Source organism: Zingiber officinale, chromosome 11B, assembly GCF_018446385.1.
Source record: "Zingiber officinale cultivar Zhangliang chromosome 11B, Zo_v1.1, whole genome shotgun sequence".
In the NCBI taxonomy this organism is placed as follows: domain Eukaryota; kingdom Viridiplantae; phylum Streptophyta; class Magnoliopsida; order Zingiberales; family Zingiberaceae; genus Zingiber; species Zingiber officinale.
Genome location: NC_056007.1, coordinates 82,750,995 through 82,772,342, shown reverse-complemented (window position 1 = coordinate 82,772,342; position 21,348 = coordinate 82,750,995). Strand labels below are relative to the sequence as shown.

The following is a 21,348-nucleotide window of genomic DNA, read 5'->3' as shown; positions in this document are numbered from 1 at the left end:
TTTACACGTGGCCCGTAAATGAAATCCAATGATTCGATGCCATTTCAGCATGAGAGAATCTCGTGCTGGAGAAGAAAATCTATAAGATAGATCTCCGAGAGAGGAGCTGTCAGAGTTGCCTTTCTCATATGCCATGTTTAGAGGATGTAAGCTTTCGGTGCAGGCAAGGCATTAAAACAATGCCCCCGAGAGGAACTTAAATTATTGTTGATGGTAACCTCATTCCATAGAAGGTATGGCCTCCGATGATTTGAAGTCTTCTGGGCTAAGGCACGAAGTGGAGTAGTTTAGGGAATAAAAATAGTCCCATCCCTATCCTCTTCACCCATTACCAAAGTCACATCAACCTGACGAAGGACGATGCAACAGTGAGGAAAATGGTATTGATAATAATAAAGAAAAGACTACTTCATTGATCGAGATCCTTGAAAATTGGGCATTTGGCGCAGCAATTATAGGGTGAAGCTGCTGTAGAAATCTATCGTTTTACATCTTTCTTTGACAGGATAACGAGGCTAGCCATATAATTGTTGGCAATTTGGCCCTGTAGTGGAATTGTCACTGCATCGACGGGGGGTCACCATTGATGATTGATTGATTACATGAAGGTTCAGGCTTCCATCAATCACGAATAGATCTGACATTATTTTTTTATTTACTGAATGTGGGATCTGATCCGCTTATTTTAATAGTTTGAGGGTGATGGAATATCCTTGACCAGGAATCTACAAAATTGAATATCGAATTTAATTAATATGAAGTTTTAATTCATTTTCGATCTATCAAAAAAAGCAAGCAACATACAAGGATGGAGCACAGATAAAACGAAAAGAATAAAAAACAATTAAAGAAGGCATCCTTGGGAGAAGAGCAACGCGATTAGAAAACAAAGAAAAAGAACTTTACAATTTAAACTGTGCTTGCAACAACTATCGTCATATATATACGTACGTCGCATTGAGTACGTAGGCACTAGGCAGTGCGGGAGGAGGCCCCGGCCTGACGCTGCAGGGGTCCCCAGGCTAGCTAGAGAGGTTAATGGCAATGCTCTTCTCTCTGAACTTCTGTCAGGAGGGGCAGAGGGCAGAGGGCAGAGGGCAGTGGCCAGAGGGCAGAGGGGGGCCTTGACATATAGGCATGTAGCAAGCATGGTCTCTTGTGTTGCTCTGCTGCTGTGGAGGAATAGGAACGGCTTGCCATGTAAGGTGGTGATTAGCTGGGCGACTAAAGTGCCCCGGGCTGCCTGCAGTCCTCCGGAGGACTGTGCGTCTTGTCGCTGCAGACATGTCCAAAAAAAACTGGCAGCCACATAGTTCTGTTTCGATATGCTGATTACTTGTCTGATGGCAATCGGTACTACGTAGGCTTTTGCTGAAAGAGCTCAGCTTTTGCAATCGATTTGGTTGACCAGATAAAACAAAGCGCGGGAAAAGGGGGTCAATAGCCTTGTCTCCAACTTCTCAGCTTGCATGTCATGCATGATGTCCGCTCTTTAAAAAAATCTAATGCTTCATTTTATATATTTCTATTTTACATAAGCAATATATATTAGATAAAAATAATAAAAATACTACGATTATTATATTGAGCATTGAGTTTTTAGTTCTATTTTCAATTACAACTTCAATCTGAATTAACAATGTTAAAGTAAATAAATGAGATTAATTGTTAAATCCTCTCTTTAGCTTTGTTTTTACACTATTTTTTTAAATGGCACAGTGAAAACTCTAAACTATAATAAAAATACCATCGATCAAATTAAACAACATATGTGCTTCAAAATCAAAATGCAAACGATTGAAAGGATCCGCCGAAACCCAACTAACGAATTACGTACAAAAAGGCAAGGAATTAGGATGGGCCTTGAGCCCAGTATCTCACCCGGCCCGGCGCCTCTCAAGTGTCATCCAGAAATCAGTAAAGGACCTCACGTTCTGACTTAAATCACACTTTTTTTAATCACCTTCCCCTGCAATCCCAGTCCCTCTCATCCTGATCCACTCTGGAAGCGAGAAGGCAACCATGGCGAGCAGCAGGATCCACAGTTCCTCCCTCATCGCCCTCCTCTTCGTCTGCAGTTTGATCACCATTTCCAACTCCACCACACCCTCCTCCCTTCACAAAGTAAGTGTTCTTCGATCAGACTGTCGCCATTACGTTTTTCCCCCCTTCAGATCTGATTAAATTTCATCTACGTTTTTTCTATTTGGGGCAAATGATCGAACAGGTCGTGCGCGGCAGCAACGACGACTACAGCTGCGTGTACACTATCTACGTCCGAACGGGGTCGATCTGGAAGGCTGGCACGGATTCGGTCATCAGTGTGGCGTTCGCCGGCGCGGACGGCTACGGCGTGCTCATCGAGGACCTGGAATCGTGGGGCGGTCTCATGGGACAGGGATACGACTACTTCGAGCGCGGCAACCTCGACATCTTCAGCGGCCGCGGCCCCTGCATCTCCTCCTGGCCGCCCTGCTGGATGAACCTCACCTCCGACGGATCTGGAAAGGGCCACGGATGGTACTGCAATTACGTCGAGGTCACCACCACCGGCCCCCACATGAGATGCAGCCAGCAGCTCTTCACCGTCGAGCAGTGGCTCGCCCTCGACACCAGCCCGTACCGACTCTACGCCACCAGCAATCTGTGCCCCGACTCCGACGGCGACGAAACCGCAATTGCGTCTGGCAAAGGAACCCACGTGACGCACGCGCAGTGAGCGGATCAGGATCGCCGCTTCGCTGTGTCCTCTTCCGACCTTGCCATCGCCTGTCCTTGTTTTTCTGATTCTGTGATATTTAAACCGGTATCGTTGTTGTTACCGGTATGTATGGTAAGCCTGCTAAAGTTTCGGTTACGAGAATAAACCGGACGGAGTGTCACATGACGCTGCTGTTATATCCGTTACAAATGGATGCTTGATCGCTTGATCGGTCCGTTAATGGACTCGCCAATAAATTGTTGAAGGGTCGTGATGGAGTTTAATCCTACCGATGTCGAGATTTATTAGATATACAAAAATGCTCATTGTAATGTTTAATTTATCTTGCTTTCTCCGAAATGCTTGTCTTAAAGAAAAACTGATATTTTTTTTGTGTTTATCGGAGAGATAATGTTGGAAGCATAGTTACAAAATTTTAAAAAAAATTATTGCATGTTGGCAAAGAAAAAAAAATGTTGATTTTGGCTGTGTTGACAAAAAAAAAAATGTTAGTTTTTTTTTCCAATAAATTCAATGCATGCTGAAATAATTAGGCTTGGATCGGGCTTGAATAATTGGGTTTGGGCAAATATCTAATCAAATTAATTCTTATAAGGATATTTGACCATTCCAGTACAACCCGGACTCGAGGCTTACGAAATCGGTATTGTTTCAAATAAAGTGACTCAAGTATGTCGAGTAGGTGTTCGGAACCTAATCGGACTTGGTTAAAAACACGACTCGGGTCTATCGAGTGGGTGCGCTGATCAAGTCAAAACTGAGATGAACCTATTCGGACTTGGCTTCGACTTGAGTATGACTTAACTAGACTTGAACAGATGAAGCGTAGTGACGCTTGGGGCACTCAGAATCAGTCGGTTATACACTCAAATCCACTCATGCCACTCGAAATTTGGTTTTTGGAATAATATTTTGATTTTGTTTTAAAATATTTTCTTGAATTATTTAGGATTTTTTCAATGACATTTTTCTTTGTGAAAAATGAATTTAAATCAGAGAAGATTATTTGTATTCGAATTTTTCTGTACCTATTGATTGTTTTTATGTTCTTAGTATATTAGTTATATGTATACTTTGAATTGAATTAGTTTTATTACTGATTTATTGATTTTATATTGATTATATTATTTTCAATTCTAGATATCACTAATGAGCGACGAAATGAACTAAGGAAGGTTATCTAGGAAATAGTATATAATCCTTCTTGTGGAATCAGGGGACATATAAAAAGGTTGGATACGTTATTTTGGAAACTCGAGTAGTAAGATTTTTTAATTTTGGATAATTATTGGATTTGGGCTTTGATTCGATCCCTACCAATATACCTCAATGAAGTATCACATCATGTATGGGGGATTTCTGAATGGTGCATCTCATATCCAGTGTTGTATATAAACCTACTTTACCGTGTGGATCAGGACATACCACCTTAAGAAGAGAATCTTGGAGAAATTAAGGAGGATTTAGAAAAGAATCTGAATGTAGATCCAATAGAGAATCCCGAAGTCAGTCTGCCTACGATTTCCCTAGCTGAACCTAGGAAGATAGGGATTGTTTTGATTATAATTGCACTAGTGTATATCCTAGTAGGAATAGTAGTGACCTATCTAGGTTTTTAGATTTATTTATATTATGAGTTAGCTGAACATGTTATGTGTTAATAAACTTAAAAAAAGAGAGTATCTTATGTGTTGACAAACTTGAAAATAGAATATTATGTGTTAACAACATGTTTATTATGAATGATGAGTTCATTTATTGAGTTGTTCATTTAATGATTAATTCATTTGATGAGATATGTGTAAGATAATGGATCAATATTTGATTAGATTAGGTCATTGATAACCATGATTTTACTGTATTATTTTGATTCATATATACATGGTTTGATGTTGATTTCATAGGTTAAAGTCATGGTTACATCACATTTTGTGCATTGTGTGTATTTTTGGACTTAATTGCAAATTACTTTATTTTTATATTATTTGATGCTAATATTTGATTATTATTTTGTAGGCATCAAAGGATCTTGAATTTGGATCTATTTGGACTGAAATTGGGCTCGAATCGGAGTTCAAACAAGAAGATCAAGCTTTGAAGCATTATGGGCCGTTCATCAAGAATAGGACAGATCTGGACCATCCGTTGAAGATCTGGCCGATCCAACCTAATGGGGAGCAGATCTAAGCCATTGATGAAGATCCAGAAGTTTTGATCCAGATCTGAGTTCATCTAGCCATTCATCAAGCCGAATTAATCTGGGCCGTTCAATGAAGACTGGGCCGATCTGGGCCATCCAGTGATGATCTGATCGATCCGACCTACGGGAGGGTAGATCCAGACCCTAGATCAACATCAGTACCTTCGGATCAGATTTTGGATGACTTTTCACCGTTGATTTAGCCCGGAATCATCTCAGCCGTCCGTTCTGGGTGGTCACGATTTCGGCCTCTTGTGTGACGGCTTGAGTGTTAAACTTGTGGAATTGATTGTGAGATTGGATTGGTTAGGGTTTAGTTCACTTTTATTATTGTTTTGTAACTTAGAACAGATTACTTTTATGTTTTGTTATATTTTTATGCAAGTAGTTAGCATTTCTTTCCTTGTTGAAGCTTAGTTTAATTTTAATTTGTTGCTTGGTTAAGTGTTTAGAGTTTAAATTCAAGCTAGGGTTTTAATTGGTGTTGTAGATCAGATTTATTTGCATCTTGTATTTCATTCCTTAGTTTAAGTGTGTCAATAATTTAATCTCAATGTAGGAGTGACAATGCGTTAAGGTTTGATTATTGGCACATAGGTAGGTTTTATTTGTGCATTAGATTAATTTCTTTATTCGTTGTGCTTTTCATTTGTTAGATTTAAATTCAAGCTCAAATCCCCCCATTCCATTTTTATATCGAAAACCCCAAAAATAAGAATAAAAAGACAATCCTAGATTACATCATACTGTTGGTTCCTCGAGAGCGATCCTGGGCTCGTTACTACAGCGTTATTGTGAAATTAAGGGGTTCAGTGGATATACATTTGTACAATTTGATTAGCGGATGTGACAGATTCGCTACATCAAATTTTGGCGCCGTTGCTGGGGACATTGTAATATGCAATGTTTAGTAATTTTAGGATTGTTTTGATTGATTTCATGTTTATATATCCATGTGTTGATTTTATTTGTTCCTGAGTCTTCTGATTTTATTTGTTAGTGTTTCAGTGTAAGAACAGGAGATTTATTTGACCATGGATCCATATCATCAGAATTTTGGAGATGAGATGGAGAATTATTTTTATCAGCCTCAGACTCAGTTCTATCAGTCCTACCTACCTATGGAGCAGCGCAATAGGTATGAGGAAGTACAAGAACAATTTGCAGAGTCAATTTGGAAGTCCAATGAAATTATGCAACAAATGAGAGAGCATCAAGAGCAACAGTTTTCAAGGATACAGAATATACAGAATCAGTTAGATCAGATTGCATCATCCATTCATCAGTTACAAACACAAAACGCCAGTGAAGAGGTGGATTGTGGAGATCTTGTCAGGCCTGACACTACTTCTATTTCTTCACAACAATTTTCTAGTTTTATTTGTGATGATGATGTAGTTGTTAAAATTTCTGATTCTACTAATGTTGTTGCTCTAGATGTTATTAATGATGCATGTATTGATGATTTAAGTGTAGGGGAATGCTTACTAGAAGCATTACCTCAAGAATCACCAAGAATTGAAGATGTAAGTGTAGGGACTTGTGCTATGGAGCCAAGCACCCAAGAATCACTACATGAAGTTGAACATTCACCAGAACTAGAGTTTGAACATTTATTTGATGAGGAAGAGGTAATAAACACCACTCCAGGTACGTTTCAAGATGACAAGGTGAGTATTTTGTGTAATTTTTCAGAAAAAATCACAGAGGTACCATTTATCGATTTTATTAGGTGTGATTCATTGTTTGATACATTTTCTACTCACACTAATATTCTCCTATTTTCTTTTTATCCCACATGTGTGTGGGAGGTGTTTTCTTTTATTGATGTGGTAGGAGAACATAAGCTTCCGGAGTGGATGCTTATACTGAATTGCCTCAGACCTCCAGAAAGAATTTTGAAAGGAAAAATGAGTAATAAGACGAATTTGTGTGGAACTATGATTACTCCTCATCCGGGGTGGATTCTACTTCTAAACCTTCTTCAACCACCAGGAAATGAAAGGGGAGTTGGTTTCAATTTTTTTTTCTCTTGCATTTTAATTCATGCTTTGTGTTTAGTTTTTCTTTAATAAATTCTTTATACATTCTTTAGTTCCATACTTTGCAATTTGCATTTTATTTCCACATTTGCTTCCATACTTTGCATTTTGTTTAGTTACATAGCATTTCATGTGAATAAAATTTTTCATGGGAATTTTCTAAGTAATATTTTTAAGATGGTAAAGGTCTCTTAAATTTGATCATCAATTTTAGGTCACTTGGCATGATTGGATGCTTTTCTTACATGATTTTGGTTAAAATGATAGTGGATTCCAATTTGATTAATTGCGCTTGTTTGCATGAATATTACTTAGTGAGGTCCACTTTAAGCCTAAACACTATTTTATCTTTGCGTGACATGCACTTACAACAATTGAAACTCTAGAACTTGCTTAGTTTCTTTTCAAAGTCACAATAGCATATGTATCCATGAAAAGAAAGGATATTTGTCATTTTTATTCCATCATAAATTCTAATTTCTTTCTCCACAATTTTCTTGAAACATCATCCTCTAGCATTTTAACCTTTGATCATCTTTGCTTGATATGTTTCTATTGAGAGTGTTGGTTGAATTCTTGATGAGTTAGATTGTGCAAGATGACCAAGTTTTAAGTGTGGGGGAGATGTATAGAGCTTTTGAATGCTTGGATTCATTTGTTAATGGACGGGATTCAAATTCAAGCCAAAGATGAAGTTTTAGGAAGATGAAATGGAGTTAAATGCTTAAGGTTTTTCAAGTTGGGATGCTACTGTGCTAGAAAAGAAAATGCTGAAATCTAAAAATTCTGTTGGAGCTGCTGATTAGAAGCTTTACTATAGCTTTTGGAGAATATAGGTTATTGAGGATGGTGCAAAGAAGAGGTTGCAGTGCTAAATTCTGCAGAAATAGAAACTCCAATTATGAGCATTGATAAGAGAGGAAGCTTGGTGGATTGTTGTTAACAGATTACAAATCGGAAACTGATTCTATGGTCAGTTTTTATAGAGCTTTGGAATTCTGCAGGAATTGAAGTGCAGGGCTGAAAAGTTTGTATCTATTTTGTATCAAAAATTAGAATGCAATATCCAAAGGAGTGGAAGTGTAGTTGAAACTTGAGAAGATGCTGAAACAAATGGTATGCCATTTTTCATGGCAGCTGCGAAACAAGAAAGGATAATTTCAGCACAAATCTGGACATAAAATAAATGCAGGAAATTCCGGAATCATAATGGAGTTTACATGTGTATCAAGTTTGTGCAATTTTTTTGTCATCAACCTTGAAACCCTTGGGAATGAATTGAAATTCTTTTATTGCAAGCAGCAATTTATGTTTATTTCCTTTCCATTCTTAACAAATGGCTGGACAGAATTCTGAAGTTGCAGTAAATTGCTGGAATTTTGAAGTTGCAGTAACTTTCTAAGTGATGTTATATGCTGAGAGAAGATGAGAATTCAAGCTATTATGTGATTAAATGATTGTTAAGTTCTTGGGAATTAATTGTTGAAGCTAGAAGGGAAAAAGCAGTAACATCAAATGTGTATAACAAGTTATCAATCTGAAAATTCAGAATCCTGTGCAGTTCTGAAAATTCAAAGTGATCAGTTAAGTGTCAGAATTAGATTGTCATTTGATACTCTACTTTATTTTAAGTTTCTTGTGTGCAAGAATTTGAGGTGCAAGAATCAAAAAGCTGATACTTAATCTGAATAATTTCCTGCTGACAGAAATCAGAAATAAAGTTGGAATTTTGTGAGTTACAGTTTCTGAAGTAAGCAAAACAGAATTTGAATTCTGCAGTTGTGAACTTAAAGCTGGACAAATGAAGTAGGCTGTAAGCTGCAGCAGTGAGCAAATAAACAAGAGATGTGCAAGTTTGTGCCAATCCTTCAAGCTGTTTCTGATCAGAAATGTATTGAAGTCTAGCTACTGTTACCTTAGTTCCAAACTGAAATTGTGATGCATTAAGTTGAAATTACAGTGGGTTTCATATTCTGAAATTGAAGACTAAAGTTACAGAATTCAGAAACTGAGACTGGAATTGGAAGCAACAAAAGTGTACAGACTGAGGTCAAATTCTGGAATTCTATAGCAGGGTCTATGGGCCTGCTCACTAAATTTTGAATTGTAGGAGTTCCTCAAGCTTGCATTCAAATATGAATTCGGAGAATATAGAATGTTGGACTAGTTTGATTCATTGAAAGTGTGCTGAACTTGTTTTTCTGAAATTGGAAAATCTGCAGGAATGAATTCGAAGATGAAGGATGCTGATTTTTGAAAGATGTTTCTGGAGTTGGTATCAAAATCTGTGGACAGCCTTCACATCAATCTAAGCTATGGAATTCTGTTTTTATCCTTGCATTTGCTGCTGTGAAGAACATTGAACTATTGAAGTTGATTTCTGATATGCATTCTTCTTGCTATTGCTGTGACAAAATGTGTTGTTTTGCTTGGTATAAAATTCAGAATATCTTAAACTCATTTGAAACAAGTGATTTTGATTCAGATGTGCCAATTTGGAATTGTCTGGTCAGAGGATATGCAGGTATTGTGCAAATCTGTAAAAGCTGAGAGCTGGCCAGTATACTTGATATGTATTCCTAGTTACATAAAGATCAAGTGTTAAGGAATTGGAATGCTTAAGAGGATTACTAGAGTTTGTTAAGGAACATCACTGAAGTTGAGGTAGCAGGAAGCAGTTAGTTTTGATTTGTTTCTGTCGTGGATAAAAGGTTTTTGGATGCATGCAAATATGGAATATGCAAAGGTCTAATGGCTGGAATTGTAATATGATATCTCAGCATTGAGATGATATACTTTTGAAAGTATAGTTCTTAGTTATTGAGCCAATTTTTTTTGCTGAAAGATCCTGTTCTGAAATATGATATTTCATTTCTTATTTTAACTAGTTGAAATGGCTGCAGCTTTGTGGAACATGCAAATGTGATGTATCAGTTGTTATAGGTTGTGTGCCAAGATTCAGTTTCGGACTTGAAGTTAGCGAGAAAGTAGTGTTAAGCCCTTGTATTTACACACACAAATTGTATGCTTCTATCTCCATGACCTCTAGATGCTGTGTACTGAATTTCAAAGCTGTGAATGCAGTGTTGATTCTGGACAGTGCATGCTGGCCTTAGTTGATTAAGTCAGAAACATTGTTTAGTATTCAAAGAAGTTTAATGTACAGTGAGGAAAAGCAAGTGTCATGATTCAATCTACCCAATGATAATGCAAGCTTCAAAAATCAAATTCGGCATTCCAACTCAATTACAGCAAGTTCATTTATGAAATTGTAGTATCAATGGAGTCTTAATTTGGTACAGCAATGTATGCTGAAATTGATCCATTGAAGCTGATCCTTTTGTCTGATTTCTGAATCTGACCAGCAAACTTCAGTGCAAGAATTCAGTAGGTTGGCTTGAGTTGGATTTGTCATAGTTCTTTTTTCGGAATGGGCCTTTTTGATGGGTAGTCTGTAACTTAATTAAGTAAGTTCATGCTTACAAGTTTAATCCTTGTTGTAGAGTTTCAATAGAGAACATAACTGCAGTTCAGTTTCAGCTGGATTATACTCCATTCCCTTAGCAAATTTCCTGTTTTCATCAGTTTTTAAGATACGAGCTGCTGTGAAAAATTCCAGCAGTATTTCTGATATCATTAGCACTCACAAAACAGAATTTTGGGCAGCTAAACTCCATTGAATCCTTGCTGAAATTGGATCAGACATGTAGAAATCTGTGGGTGCAGAAATTAAGAACTAGAGGTGGAATCTATAAACAGGAATTGATAAGTCCATATTAATTGAATTAGTGCTATTCTTGTTAAAAGTTATTGATCATTAAGAATTTGAATGAGAAGATGCTTGCTGAATTACAGAATCCAAACTCGTTGAAACTGATGTTGGACCTTGTGGTGATTTAATTCATTAAGCCTTGCTGAATTTGTTTTCTTTAGACATGCATGAACAATGAAAGATATTGCTGAGCAAAAGAGTGAGCCTAATTGTGGTTGCAAGTTCTTTATTAGCAGGAAATTTATGCACAACATTTAATATCTTGGTATATTTGGTGTTGTCTTCTCTTCATGACCTTTATGATTCAAATCAGGAAATTTCAATTAACCAAGCACAAATTAAACACAAACTGAGAGCAAAACCAAAATTGCTGCCACTAAACAGAATTGCAAAATCAGAGCTGAATTCAGCAAGTTAGAATTCCTGCTTAACAATTACGTGCCAAGATCCTTATACAATTTTGCTATCAATGAAAAGACTAAGTAAAGTTTATGCTTACTCACTATCAAATGGGGTTTATATATGTACAAATTGAACAAGGGCTGAATTTGGTCCCTGAAATCAGATTCTTCATTGATTTAAGATGAATCATTTTGAATTCCAATTCTGAAACTTAAAGTTTCAAATCTGAAATTCTGATTTTTTTTGGTTCTACAACTTGTTGCAATAAGTTTCAGAGGGGTGCTGTATGGTATCTTTTACAGTGCTAAATGAAACACTTTACCAAGCTTACTCTTCAAGATGCAAGGCAAGATCTTTTGCTGAAGAAACAAAGTTGCAGAGTGGCTGGAGTTGGTTATAATTACTTTAGCTACTTCATTGATTTCTGAACTTAAATTCAAAGTTACTAATTTAGTATCATTTCTCAAAGTTGCTGATTTCAGAAATTGAATGGAGAGTTTGAAGTGTGGAATTTTGGTTATTACTATCAGTTCACTTAGAGAACTTGAAGAGACAAATACTTTTGGTTTGGGTGAAGGTTACTTGAAATAGATACCATCTGTAAAAGTGCAGTTTTGGCTTGTTGAAATGAAATGATGTGATCAAGATTGCTGCAGGGAGTTCAATGGGATGCACAACGTTAGAGGAAAATCAAATACTGAAATACTTCAGAGGCAGTACACCTTTGTAAGCTTAATCAAATACTGGAAGAATTATGGAAGTGAAGATGTGGCTAGTTTGTGATGTTTTCTGGTAATGGAACACCAAGAATAAACAGACCGTTTGATACAAAGTGCAGTTATGCAATGGTGGTAACCTTTCGATCTGTTTTCTGATCAGACTGCAGTGCAAGAATTAGTAAATGAGTTTGGCAATGTGAAGCTGAATTCCAGAATCCAGAATTTAGTCTTGTTGAATTTGATGTTGGATATGTTTGACTGGATCCAATGCTTTGTGTTGAAACTGGTGTGGCTGCTGGAATACATTGTTATGGCTAGGGAATGCTTTAATTTATAAATTCTATTGGATTACTTTTGCTTGTCCTGTTAGTGCAGTTTTATCAAAAACCTGTAACTGAGAAAATCACAGAAACAGAGAGGTATCATGAACCTGCAGATATGGAATTTGCAAGGGATGTCTCAATTTCATCAAGACTAATCTAAGCTGTTGATTTTGGTTTTTGATCACTTAAAACTGTTAGAAGGAGAAGTCAATCTTCTAGTATTCTTTGTCAATTTTCTGAAACTGCAATGTGGATAGGAAGTTACAAACTGAAGCTGAAATCTTAAAATGCAAAATTCGGTTAGGATCTTTTGATTTAAAATTTGAGTTCGAAGCTCTATCTGATTATGGTGATTGAATGCATGAGAAGCAGAGCTTAGGTTATATTCCTGCAGTACTGAAATTCTGAAGGAAGCTTGGTTTGTTTCAATTCATGATGAGCTATAAAATCTGCAGATTGAAGACAAGGAATTAGTAAATGGGCAGGAGCTGGGCAAAATCAGAGATTGAATGCAAGAGTTGTAGCTGATGGAGTGTGGACTGCTTTGCCTTTGATGCTGCTGTGCAGAATTTTAAACGTTCTAAATGTGCAAATAAACCTACATTTTAGTTTTTAAATCAGTAAGTGACAATGTATTTTAAGTGGCAAACTTGTGCTGATGATGTTGATTCCAAAGGGCTATGTGAGCTATTTCTATGTGCCAAACATTGATGCTGTCATTGTCAGATTGGATCTGAAGTGAATGATACCCTTTGCTAAACTTAATTCTTCTTGTTTCAAGTAAAATTCCTTCAATTATGAGTATCAAATTTCCGAAACTGAAATTCTAAATTGCATTTACTATGCTAGAGCTAAACTGTTGGTGATTAGAAAAGGAAAAGAAGCTACTCTTAAAGTGCCAAACCTGGACAAACAATTCTGATTTGCAGAATTTGAGTATCAGAATATAGAGTTGATCTCTGTGATCAAGCAGGAGTGATGATTCTGAGTTTTTTTTCCTACTGAATTCCAGAATCCAGCAGCAATTTTGATGCAGAAATTGTAGGTATTGAAAAGTTCAGTAAGAGGGAGTTGAAGCTGATTTGCAAAAATCAGTAATGGAATTTGAAGCCAATGGTGAAGGAACATGCTCATGAATTGATGTATTAAGGTTATGCTGGGATTGTTGAAATTGAATTGAAATGCTGTATTTCCAGAATTCTATATCTAGATTTACCAAAATCTGACCAAGTGCAGAATTTGAGATGCTATTTTGAATTTCAAGAAAAAATCAGAACAGTATGTGAGATTGGTACCTGCAATTCACCATAGAAACTGAGGGAGAAATTGAACAGATTCTGCAGAATGCAGAATGAAAACAAGAAGTGTGCCCGTAAGTGTTTCAAGTAGTTGTGATGTGTTTCATTGTCCGAGACGGACAATACTTTAAGTGTGGGGGAGGGTGTTGGATACATGATGTGAGATTAGTTCCAAATTGCTGAAATTTAAGTGGAAAAACAAGAAAAACAATGGCAAATCAAGATGTATCAAAGGTGGAGATAGAGTATCAAGATTCTATGTTTGCATTCAAATTGAAGGGGAGGTTAGCTTGATATTTTGAATTGGTAACAACAAATGATATTCATCTCTTTACACATCAAATTGGTCAACTCATCAAGTATATTCCTCCAATACTCTCATCTTCTCAATTTTTCATTGAATTCTTTTCTTTTGCCTACTACATTCACTTCACTTGTTCTTTTTGCTTCCATTTCAATTCTTCATGATTAAATCCTTTTAATTCATGTATGCTATGTTTATAGTGGTGGAGAATTAGAAAATGAGCAAGCTTATGGTAGTGAAATGTTGTGAGTTGCATTGAGTGAGCTCCACATATATGCAATTTTGAGTGTGAGAGATAGAATAGGTAAATACCTTGTGAGTTTGCAACTTGCTTAAAATTTTCAATTGGATTGAAACTACCATACCTACTGATTATTATTTGGATTGTATTCATGATTGTTTGTGATCTTTAGATGGTCTTAGTTAAATTCTTTTTACTATCTTTTAGGTATTTCTAGGGAATTTTCTATGGAGATGATTTTTAGTTTTCTTTACTTGCACGGGACGTTCAAGACTAAGTGTGGGGGATTTGATAACCATGATTTTACTGTATTATTTTGATTCATATATGCATGGTTTGATGTTGATTTCATAGGTTAAAGTCATGGTTACATCACATTTTGTGCATTGTGTGTATTTTTGGACTTAATTGCAAATTACTTTATTTTTATATTATTTGATGCTAATATTTGATTATTATTTTGTAGGCATCAAAGGATCTTGAATTTGGATCTATTTGGACCGAAATTGGGCTCGAATCGGAGTTCAAACAAGAAGATCAAGCTTTGAAGCATTATGGGCCGTTCATCAAGAATAGGACAGATCTGGACCATCCGTTGAAGATCTGGCCGATCCAACCTAATGGGGAGCAGATCTAAGCCATTGATGAAGATCCAGAAGTTTTGATCCAGATCTAAGTTCATCTAGCCATTCATCAAGCCGAATTAATCTGGGCCGTTCAATGAAGACTGGGCCGATCTGGGCCATCCAGTGATGATCTGATCGATCTGACCTACGGGAGGGTAGATCCAGACCCTAGATCAACATCAGTACCTTCGGATCAGATTTTGGATGACTTTTCACCGTTGATTTAGCCCGGAATCATCTCAGCCGTCCGTTCAGATCCATATCTGATTTAAATCTGAGAAGCTACAGTAGCATTCCTCTTCGTCGACTCCACATCGCACAACAGCCTCGTCCTCGCGGCAATCTTCCGGATTTCGACCCCGATTCCTTCTCCAATCGTTCTCTCAAGCTTCAACTTCATTGTAGAGCTTCACGACAGCTTATCCCGATCATCTGGAGCCGCCGGTAGGTGTTCCTTCCGACGCAATTCTCTTTTCTGCGATTTTATGTTCCCGCCGAGATTTGGAGGTGGTCCTCCAATCTACGGTATCTCCGTCCATCAGAAACACTCGGAGGTGGTCCGCCGGTGTTCCTGAGCTCCATCCGATGCCCATCTGCCATCCACAACTCCACTCCAGATCCAGAGATCCAGATTAGCAGATTTCCAGATTTTTGGCACTTGAGTGGGTTCCGGGTTGTTCTTAGCTCGCCGGGGGTGGTCCGTCGGTGTAGCTGAACCTTCCTCGAGCTGATACGCTACTGAGAGTATCCACTGAGGTCCGAAATTGAGTGGTTTCGATTTTGGTACTCTTGTGTGATGGCAAGAGTGTGAGCTTGTTAGATTGATTGTGAGATTGGATTGGTTAGGGTTTAGTTCACTTTTATTATTGTTTTGTAACTTAGAACAGATTACTTTTATGTTTTGTTATATTTTTATGCAAGTAGTTAGCATTTCTTTCCTTGTTGAAGCTTAGTTTAATTTTAATTTGTTGCTTGGTTAAGTGTTTAGAGTTTAAATTCAAGCTAGGGTTTTAATTGGTGTTGTAGATCAGATTTATTTGCATCTTGTATTTCATTCCTTAGTTTAAGTGTGTCAATAATTTAATCTCAATGTAGGAGTGACAATGCGTTAAGGTTTGATTATTGGCACATAGGTAGGTTTTATTTGTGCATTAGATTAATTTCTTTATTCGTTGTGCTTTTCATTTGTTAGATTTAAATTCAAGCTCAAATCCCCCCATTCCATTTTTATATCGAAAACCCCAAAAATAGGAATAAAAAGACAATCCTAGATTACATCATACTGTTGGTTCCTCGAGAGCGATCCTGGGCTCGTTACTACAGTGTTATTGTGAAATTAAGGGGTTCAGTGGATATATATTTGTACAATTTGATTAGCGGATGTGACAGATTCGCTACATCAGTCATACTAATGATGAGTGTAAATGTAGTTATCACTTAATTTTGTAAACCAATTCAAATTTATATTAAGTCAACATTAATTACATACAAATGAATTATACTGAATAGCTAAATAATGTATTTATTTATGATAGATTATGATTGATAAGAACATCATAGTTGAACTCAATAAGAGAGAAAAACTATATGAAGATAGCTATAAGATATGACATCTCAAGATACAATATGTTCTAAGTTGTAAATTAGTATATGGAAGAACTTGCTGATGGTTCTATAACACAACATAAAAAGTGATCTTGATGTCTATAAGGCATGGAAGAAAAAGGACTTTACTGCTAAGGGTATATTACACTAAAAAGAAACTAGATTATTGACTTAATAATCCATCGTAATTCCATCGGTACAGTGGTTTAGTGACGAAATTATGACGGAAAATCATTTGTCAGGAGATAATTCGTCGGAAAAGATTTGACCAACGGAATTTAGATTTCATCGATATACACCAACAGAATCTAAATTTTATAGTAATATTTTCTAACGAAAATTAAATTTATGTAGTAAGTTTTCCTGATAGAAATAGTATTTTTGTCGGTATCTACCGACGAAAATACTGTTTCCATTAGCAATATATATATGAAATTTTCGATGGAAATACTATTTCCATCAAAAATTTCGGGGGGGGGGGGGGGGGGGGTTTACCGACAGAAACAAAGTTTCTATCGGTAAACCATTTCAATATTTACCAATGGAAGCGCTATTTCTGTCAGCAAACCATTTCAATATTTACCGATGGAATACTGATTCTGTCGGTAATTTAATAAAAAATCAATAGTCATTTATATTCAGGATTATCCTGTTTACAATTTCCATATATATAAGAAGTCATCATAGACGATGACATTTCATACATACAAACAATCACATATATCCATACAATTATATTTCATAATCCACACATACAAACACATTTCAGAATCTTAACAATCTATAGATACATTTCATTCAATCCATAATATCATAAATACAAATAAACTAACATTCGTATAAACAAGCATACTAAATTATGGAAACAAACTAATAGAAAATATCTAAATATCCAACAATCACAATCATCTAAAACAAACAAAATTTAAACAAACCACAATAATAGAAAACTAAACTATTCAAATATCAATATCTAAATACATGTCATGATAGAAAATATTCTAAATAATACATCCATATATAAGATAGTAATAGAAAATCCTACAGAAAGTCAAATATGATAGATTTATATCAAATTTATGTATAATTAAAACTTTTGTGTATATGTATAACTAATTTTGATACACGGATAGAAATGAACAGATGATGATGATCATCAATATGTCAATAGGTCAAGACTCCTGAAATATACAGTAATGTGATATTTACACATGCTGGCTGCCTGCACAATCGCATGTTGGTGGCCGGCATAGCCGCTAGCCGCGTGCTAGCGGTCGGCACATCCGCTAGCACAACCAGCTGCACGGTGGTCGACACAGCCACTAGCACGACCAACTGTGTGCTGAGTGCTGGCAGCTGGCACAACCGCGTGCCAGCAGTGACACAGCTGTCAGTATGATCAACCATGTGCTAGCGACCGACACAACCGCCTGCTGCATGATGTACCGATCGCCAATCGCTGTCGGCGTTGGGAAGAGGGAGAGAGGGGGAGAGAACTCACCGTATAGCTCGAGATTAGGGAAGAACACGTGTGTGTAAGGAAAATCGGGGTCGTGCCCTAGGTTTTTAGGTAGACTTACCGATGGAAACAATTCCATCATAATCCGTTAGAGACTATCGACGGAACTTCATATCCATTGGTAATCCCTATATGATATTACAGATGGAAGCTGTGTTCCATCGGTAGTTATCGATGGAATTGATATTTTGTTGGTAATGCTTTATTTGGTACTGTTAGTGCAATTGGTACTAATAATTAAACTTTAGTTTTAATGAATGACAAATGGTTAAAGTTAGTTTCTATGTTATCTGATACTTTTATTGAGTATACAAGAATTAATGAGTCTAAAAGACCTGACATCAGGCTGAAGCCCAATTAGGTCTAAGGACCTGATAATTAGCACAAAGTCCAGATAGGTCGAGGTGTGACCTAATATCTGGCTGAAAGTCTAGCTGGGTCTGCGGGACCTGACAGCTGGCTGAAGTCTACTTAAGTTTGTGGACCTAGCAACTAGTGACTGTAAATGGTAAGTGAAAGTAAGTCACTGGAGAATAATGATCAAATGAGGATGAGTTTCAGTGGGACTATAGGTGCAAGTCCATCTTAGAGCCATTTTAGAAGTTTAAGCTGAGACATTGACTAGATCGTGGTCTTAGTAAGACAAGATATAATTAGTAATGTCATGTAATTAATATTATGATAACTCTATTTTGCAAGTTATACATGGTTGTGCTAACCTTATGACGTAGGAAATTAATTGGCTGGAAAAAGGGTCTTTAGGCATCGGGTAGGGTCTAAGCACTCGGAGGTCCGAGTGCCCGGATAGGCTCCAGGGGCCTGGATTGGCCCGAACTCAGTCATTCGCGCAGATGAGGTGGCACACATTGATTCACCGGCATACACCAACATCAAGTGCTCTGAGGTGGTCCAAGTGCTCGGGAGTGGATAGAGGCTACCGGATAGAGTTTCTTTGAGGTACGACCATGTCAGCAGTTTAGGTGCCCGGACCGGGTCTAGGGGCTTGGAGGTGGATAATTTAGTGATGAAAAATGATCAAATATGTCTCAATCTAGGCACCCAGGGTGGTCCAGGCGCCCGAAAATACCTATAAAAGGAGCCTCAACTAGCAATCTCAAGACAACTCTACTACGCTAATCCATGCCCGTCTGATTATTCCGACATTGTCCTACTGTTGTGCTGTGATACTACTACACCTGACTGTTGTAGTTAGACCAACTCCAACACTAGAGCTCAATCCAGATCTTCATCTTTACGTGTTGGGTAACATTTTAATTACATTGTTTATTATTACTTAAGAAAGTATAGGGTTATTACACTTTCTTTTATATGTATTGATTTTATAATTGATAGTGGATTACCCATTGGAAAGGTCCAAGGAACCTAGGTCTTGAAGTAGGAGTCGTCGAAGGCTCCAAACCAAGTAAAATTGATCATGTCCTTATTTGTCTAATCACGTGATTCACCCAGGGTGGTCCAAGCGCCCGGAAATGCCTATAAAAGGAGCCTCAACTAGCAATCTCAAGACAACTCTACTACGCTAATCCTTGACCGTCCGATTATTCCGACATTGTCCTACTCTGTGTTGCGATACTACTACACCTGACTGTTGTAGTTAGACCAACTCCAACACTAGCGCTCAATCCAGATCTTCATCTTTACGTGTTGGGTAACATTTTAATTACGTTGTTTATTACTTAAGAAAGTATAGGGTTATTACACTTTCTTTTATCTGTATTGATTTTATAATTGATAGTGGATTACCCATTGGAAAGGTCCAAGGAACCTAGGTCTTGGAGTAGGAGTCGTCGAAGGCTCCAAACTAAGTAAAATTGATCATGTCCTTATTTGTCTAATCATGTGATTCCAAAAAAAAAAAAAAAAAATTCCTCCTCTCACGTGCCTCAATTGTACAAGTATTACAGATGGAAGCTGGTCGATAAGCCTAGGGTTTTCGAGTTATAGCTTGCCTTCCCAACATAAATCATATTCCGTCAGTACACACTGATGGAATATGATTTCCATCGGGAAGGCAAGCCATAACCCAAAATCCCTAGGCTTACTGACTAGCTTCTGTCGATAATAGCTGTAGAATATGATTTCCGTCAGTAATTATTGACGGAATAAAATTCTGTCGTTAATTCCATCACTAAACTGGGATATTTTTATAGTGTTAATTAGTTCAATAGTAGATAACATGATCTTTAAGTATGAGTCATATCCATCGGCTTATGATATCTGGGTTGTCGTGAAAGAAAAGTACAGTAGAGTAAGCTTGAGCAAGCTTCATCATCTGACAATTAAATTTGATAGTTACAAAAAGCGTCCGGATATATCCATGGCCCAACATCTGAGGGAAATGACTAATATGATTCAGGAGTTAAAGGTTGGTCATGAGTTAACTGATGAATAACAAATTCAGGCAGTAATCCATTCCCCTTTTGATTCTTGGGAGACGATGAAAATATAAAGACTTTTGTTGATGTCTCATGCCATGTAGAACTGGAAACAAAGAGAATAGAATATGCAAGGATTTCTAGACAAACTTTTGTAGCTGATGATTTTGTTAGCATATTTGGATCCAAGAATAAGAGGAAATGGTTCCAAAATTAAAAGAAAATAAAAAGAAAAAGAAAAAGAAAAAGAAGATATCAAAAGAACTACTGTTTGTCTGAGCCCAAACAAGAAATTCATGGGGAAGAAACATAGATAAAAACCTAAAAGTAAGTTAACTTGTTATAACTGTGGCAAGAAGCAATATGATTTGTTGCTCTTGAATCTATAATTCATAAAGGGTAAAAATCAACTAACAACACTGTACTAGTAACATAATGCTCATGAATAGAAGAGAATAAAGTATGTGGACTTATTTATAGGCTAAAGAAGTGTTAAGATAATAAAATATAAAATTTAATGAAGTTATTTTATCTTATGGTTTTGAAATGATTAATGAGGATCATTATATATACATAAGAAAGTAAAAAAAAGAAAGTTTATCATCTTATCATTTTATGTTGATGATATGCTAATAATTAGAAGTGACATAAAGTTTGTGATAGAAGTTAAATCATGACTTTCATCACAATTTAATATAATAGATATGAGAGAAGTTGAGGATATTTTAGGAGTAAAAACTATAAAAGATCGATCAAAAAAACTTTTTGGTTTGTCTCAAGAGGTATATATCACTAAGATGCTATAACACTTAAATATGTCAGATTGCAACATTAAACAAATACCTATAGTGAAAGGTACTACTCTGAGCAAAAATATGTATTTCAAGACTCCAAAAGAAATAGTCGACATAACAAAAAATATCATATGTCAATGTCATTGGTTGGTAGTTTAATATACACTATGTTATGTATGTTGTTACCTTAGTTAACTATTTCTAGTCAAACTCAGGATCAAGACACTGAAAAGCGGTGAAAAGGATATTCAGATATTTCAAAGGGGTTGCAGATTATTGTCTCTATTTTCAAGGATCAAAGATGAGTTTGAAGGGCTACACAAATCAGATTGGGAATACAATCAAAGTCCAACATTATAAATATATGAAAAAAGATCATGAGTTC

General features: G+C 36.6%; 1 protein-coding gene across 1 annotated transcript; it reads left to right on the top strand.

The window, feature by feature from the left end:
• The first annotated feature begins 1,947 nt into the window (after positions 1–1,947).
• Positions 1,948–3,011, top strand: LOC122034601 (PLAT domain-containing protein 1-like). The gene is made up of 2 exons (XM_042593915.1): positions 1,948–2,124; positions 2,228–3,011. Exons 1-2 carry the CDS (start codon positions 2,023–2,025, stop codon positions 2,717–2,719), a joined length of 594 nt encoding a protein of 197 aa, XP_042449849.1. The 5' UTR covers positions 1,948–2,022; the 3' UTR covers positions 2,720–3,011.
• Positions 3,012–21,348: the final 18,337 nt, after the last annotated feature.

What these genes read in the sequence shown, in the direction of transcription:
- LOC122034601 (XM_042593915.1), top strand. Translation starts at nt 2,023, where the DNA reads ATGGCGAGCAGCAGGATCCACAGTTCCTCCCTCATCGCCCTCCTCTTC. An exon ending in CACCCTCCTCCCTTCACAAA is followed by an intron (nt 2,125 to 2,227) that starts GTAAGTGTTCTT and finishes ATGATCGAACAG; the next exon opens with GTCGTGCGCGGCAGCAACGA.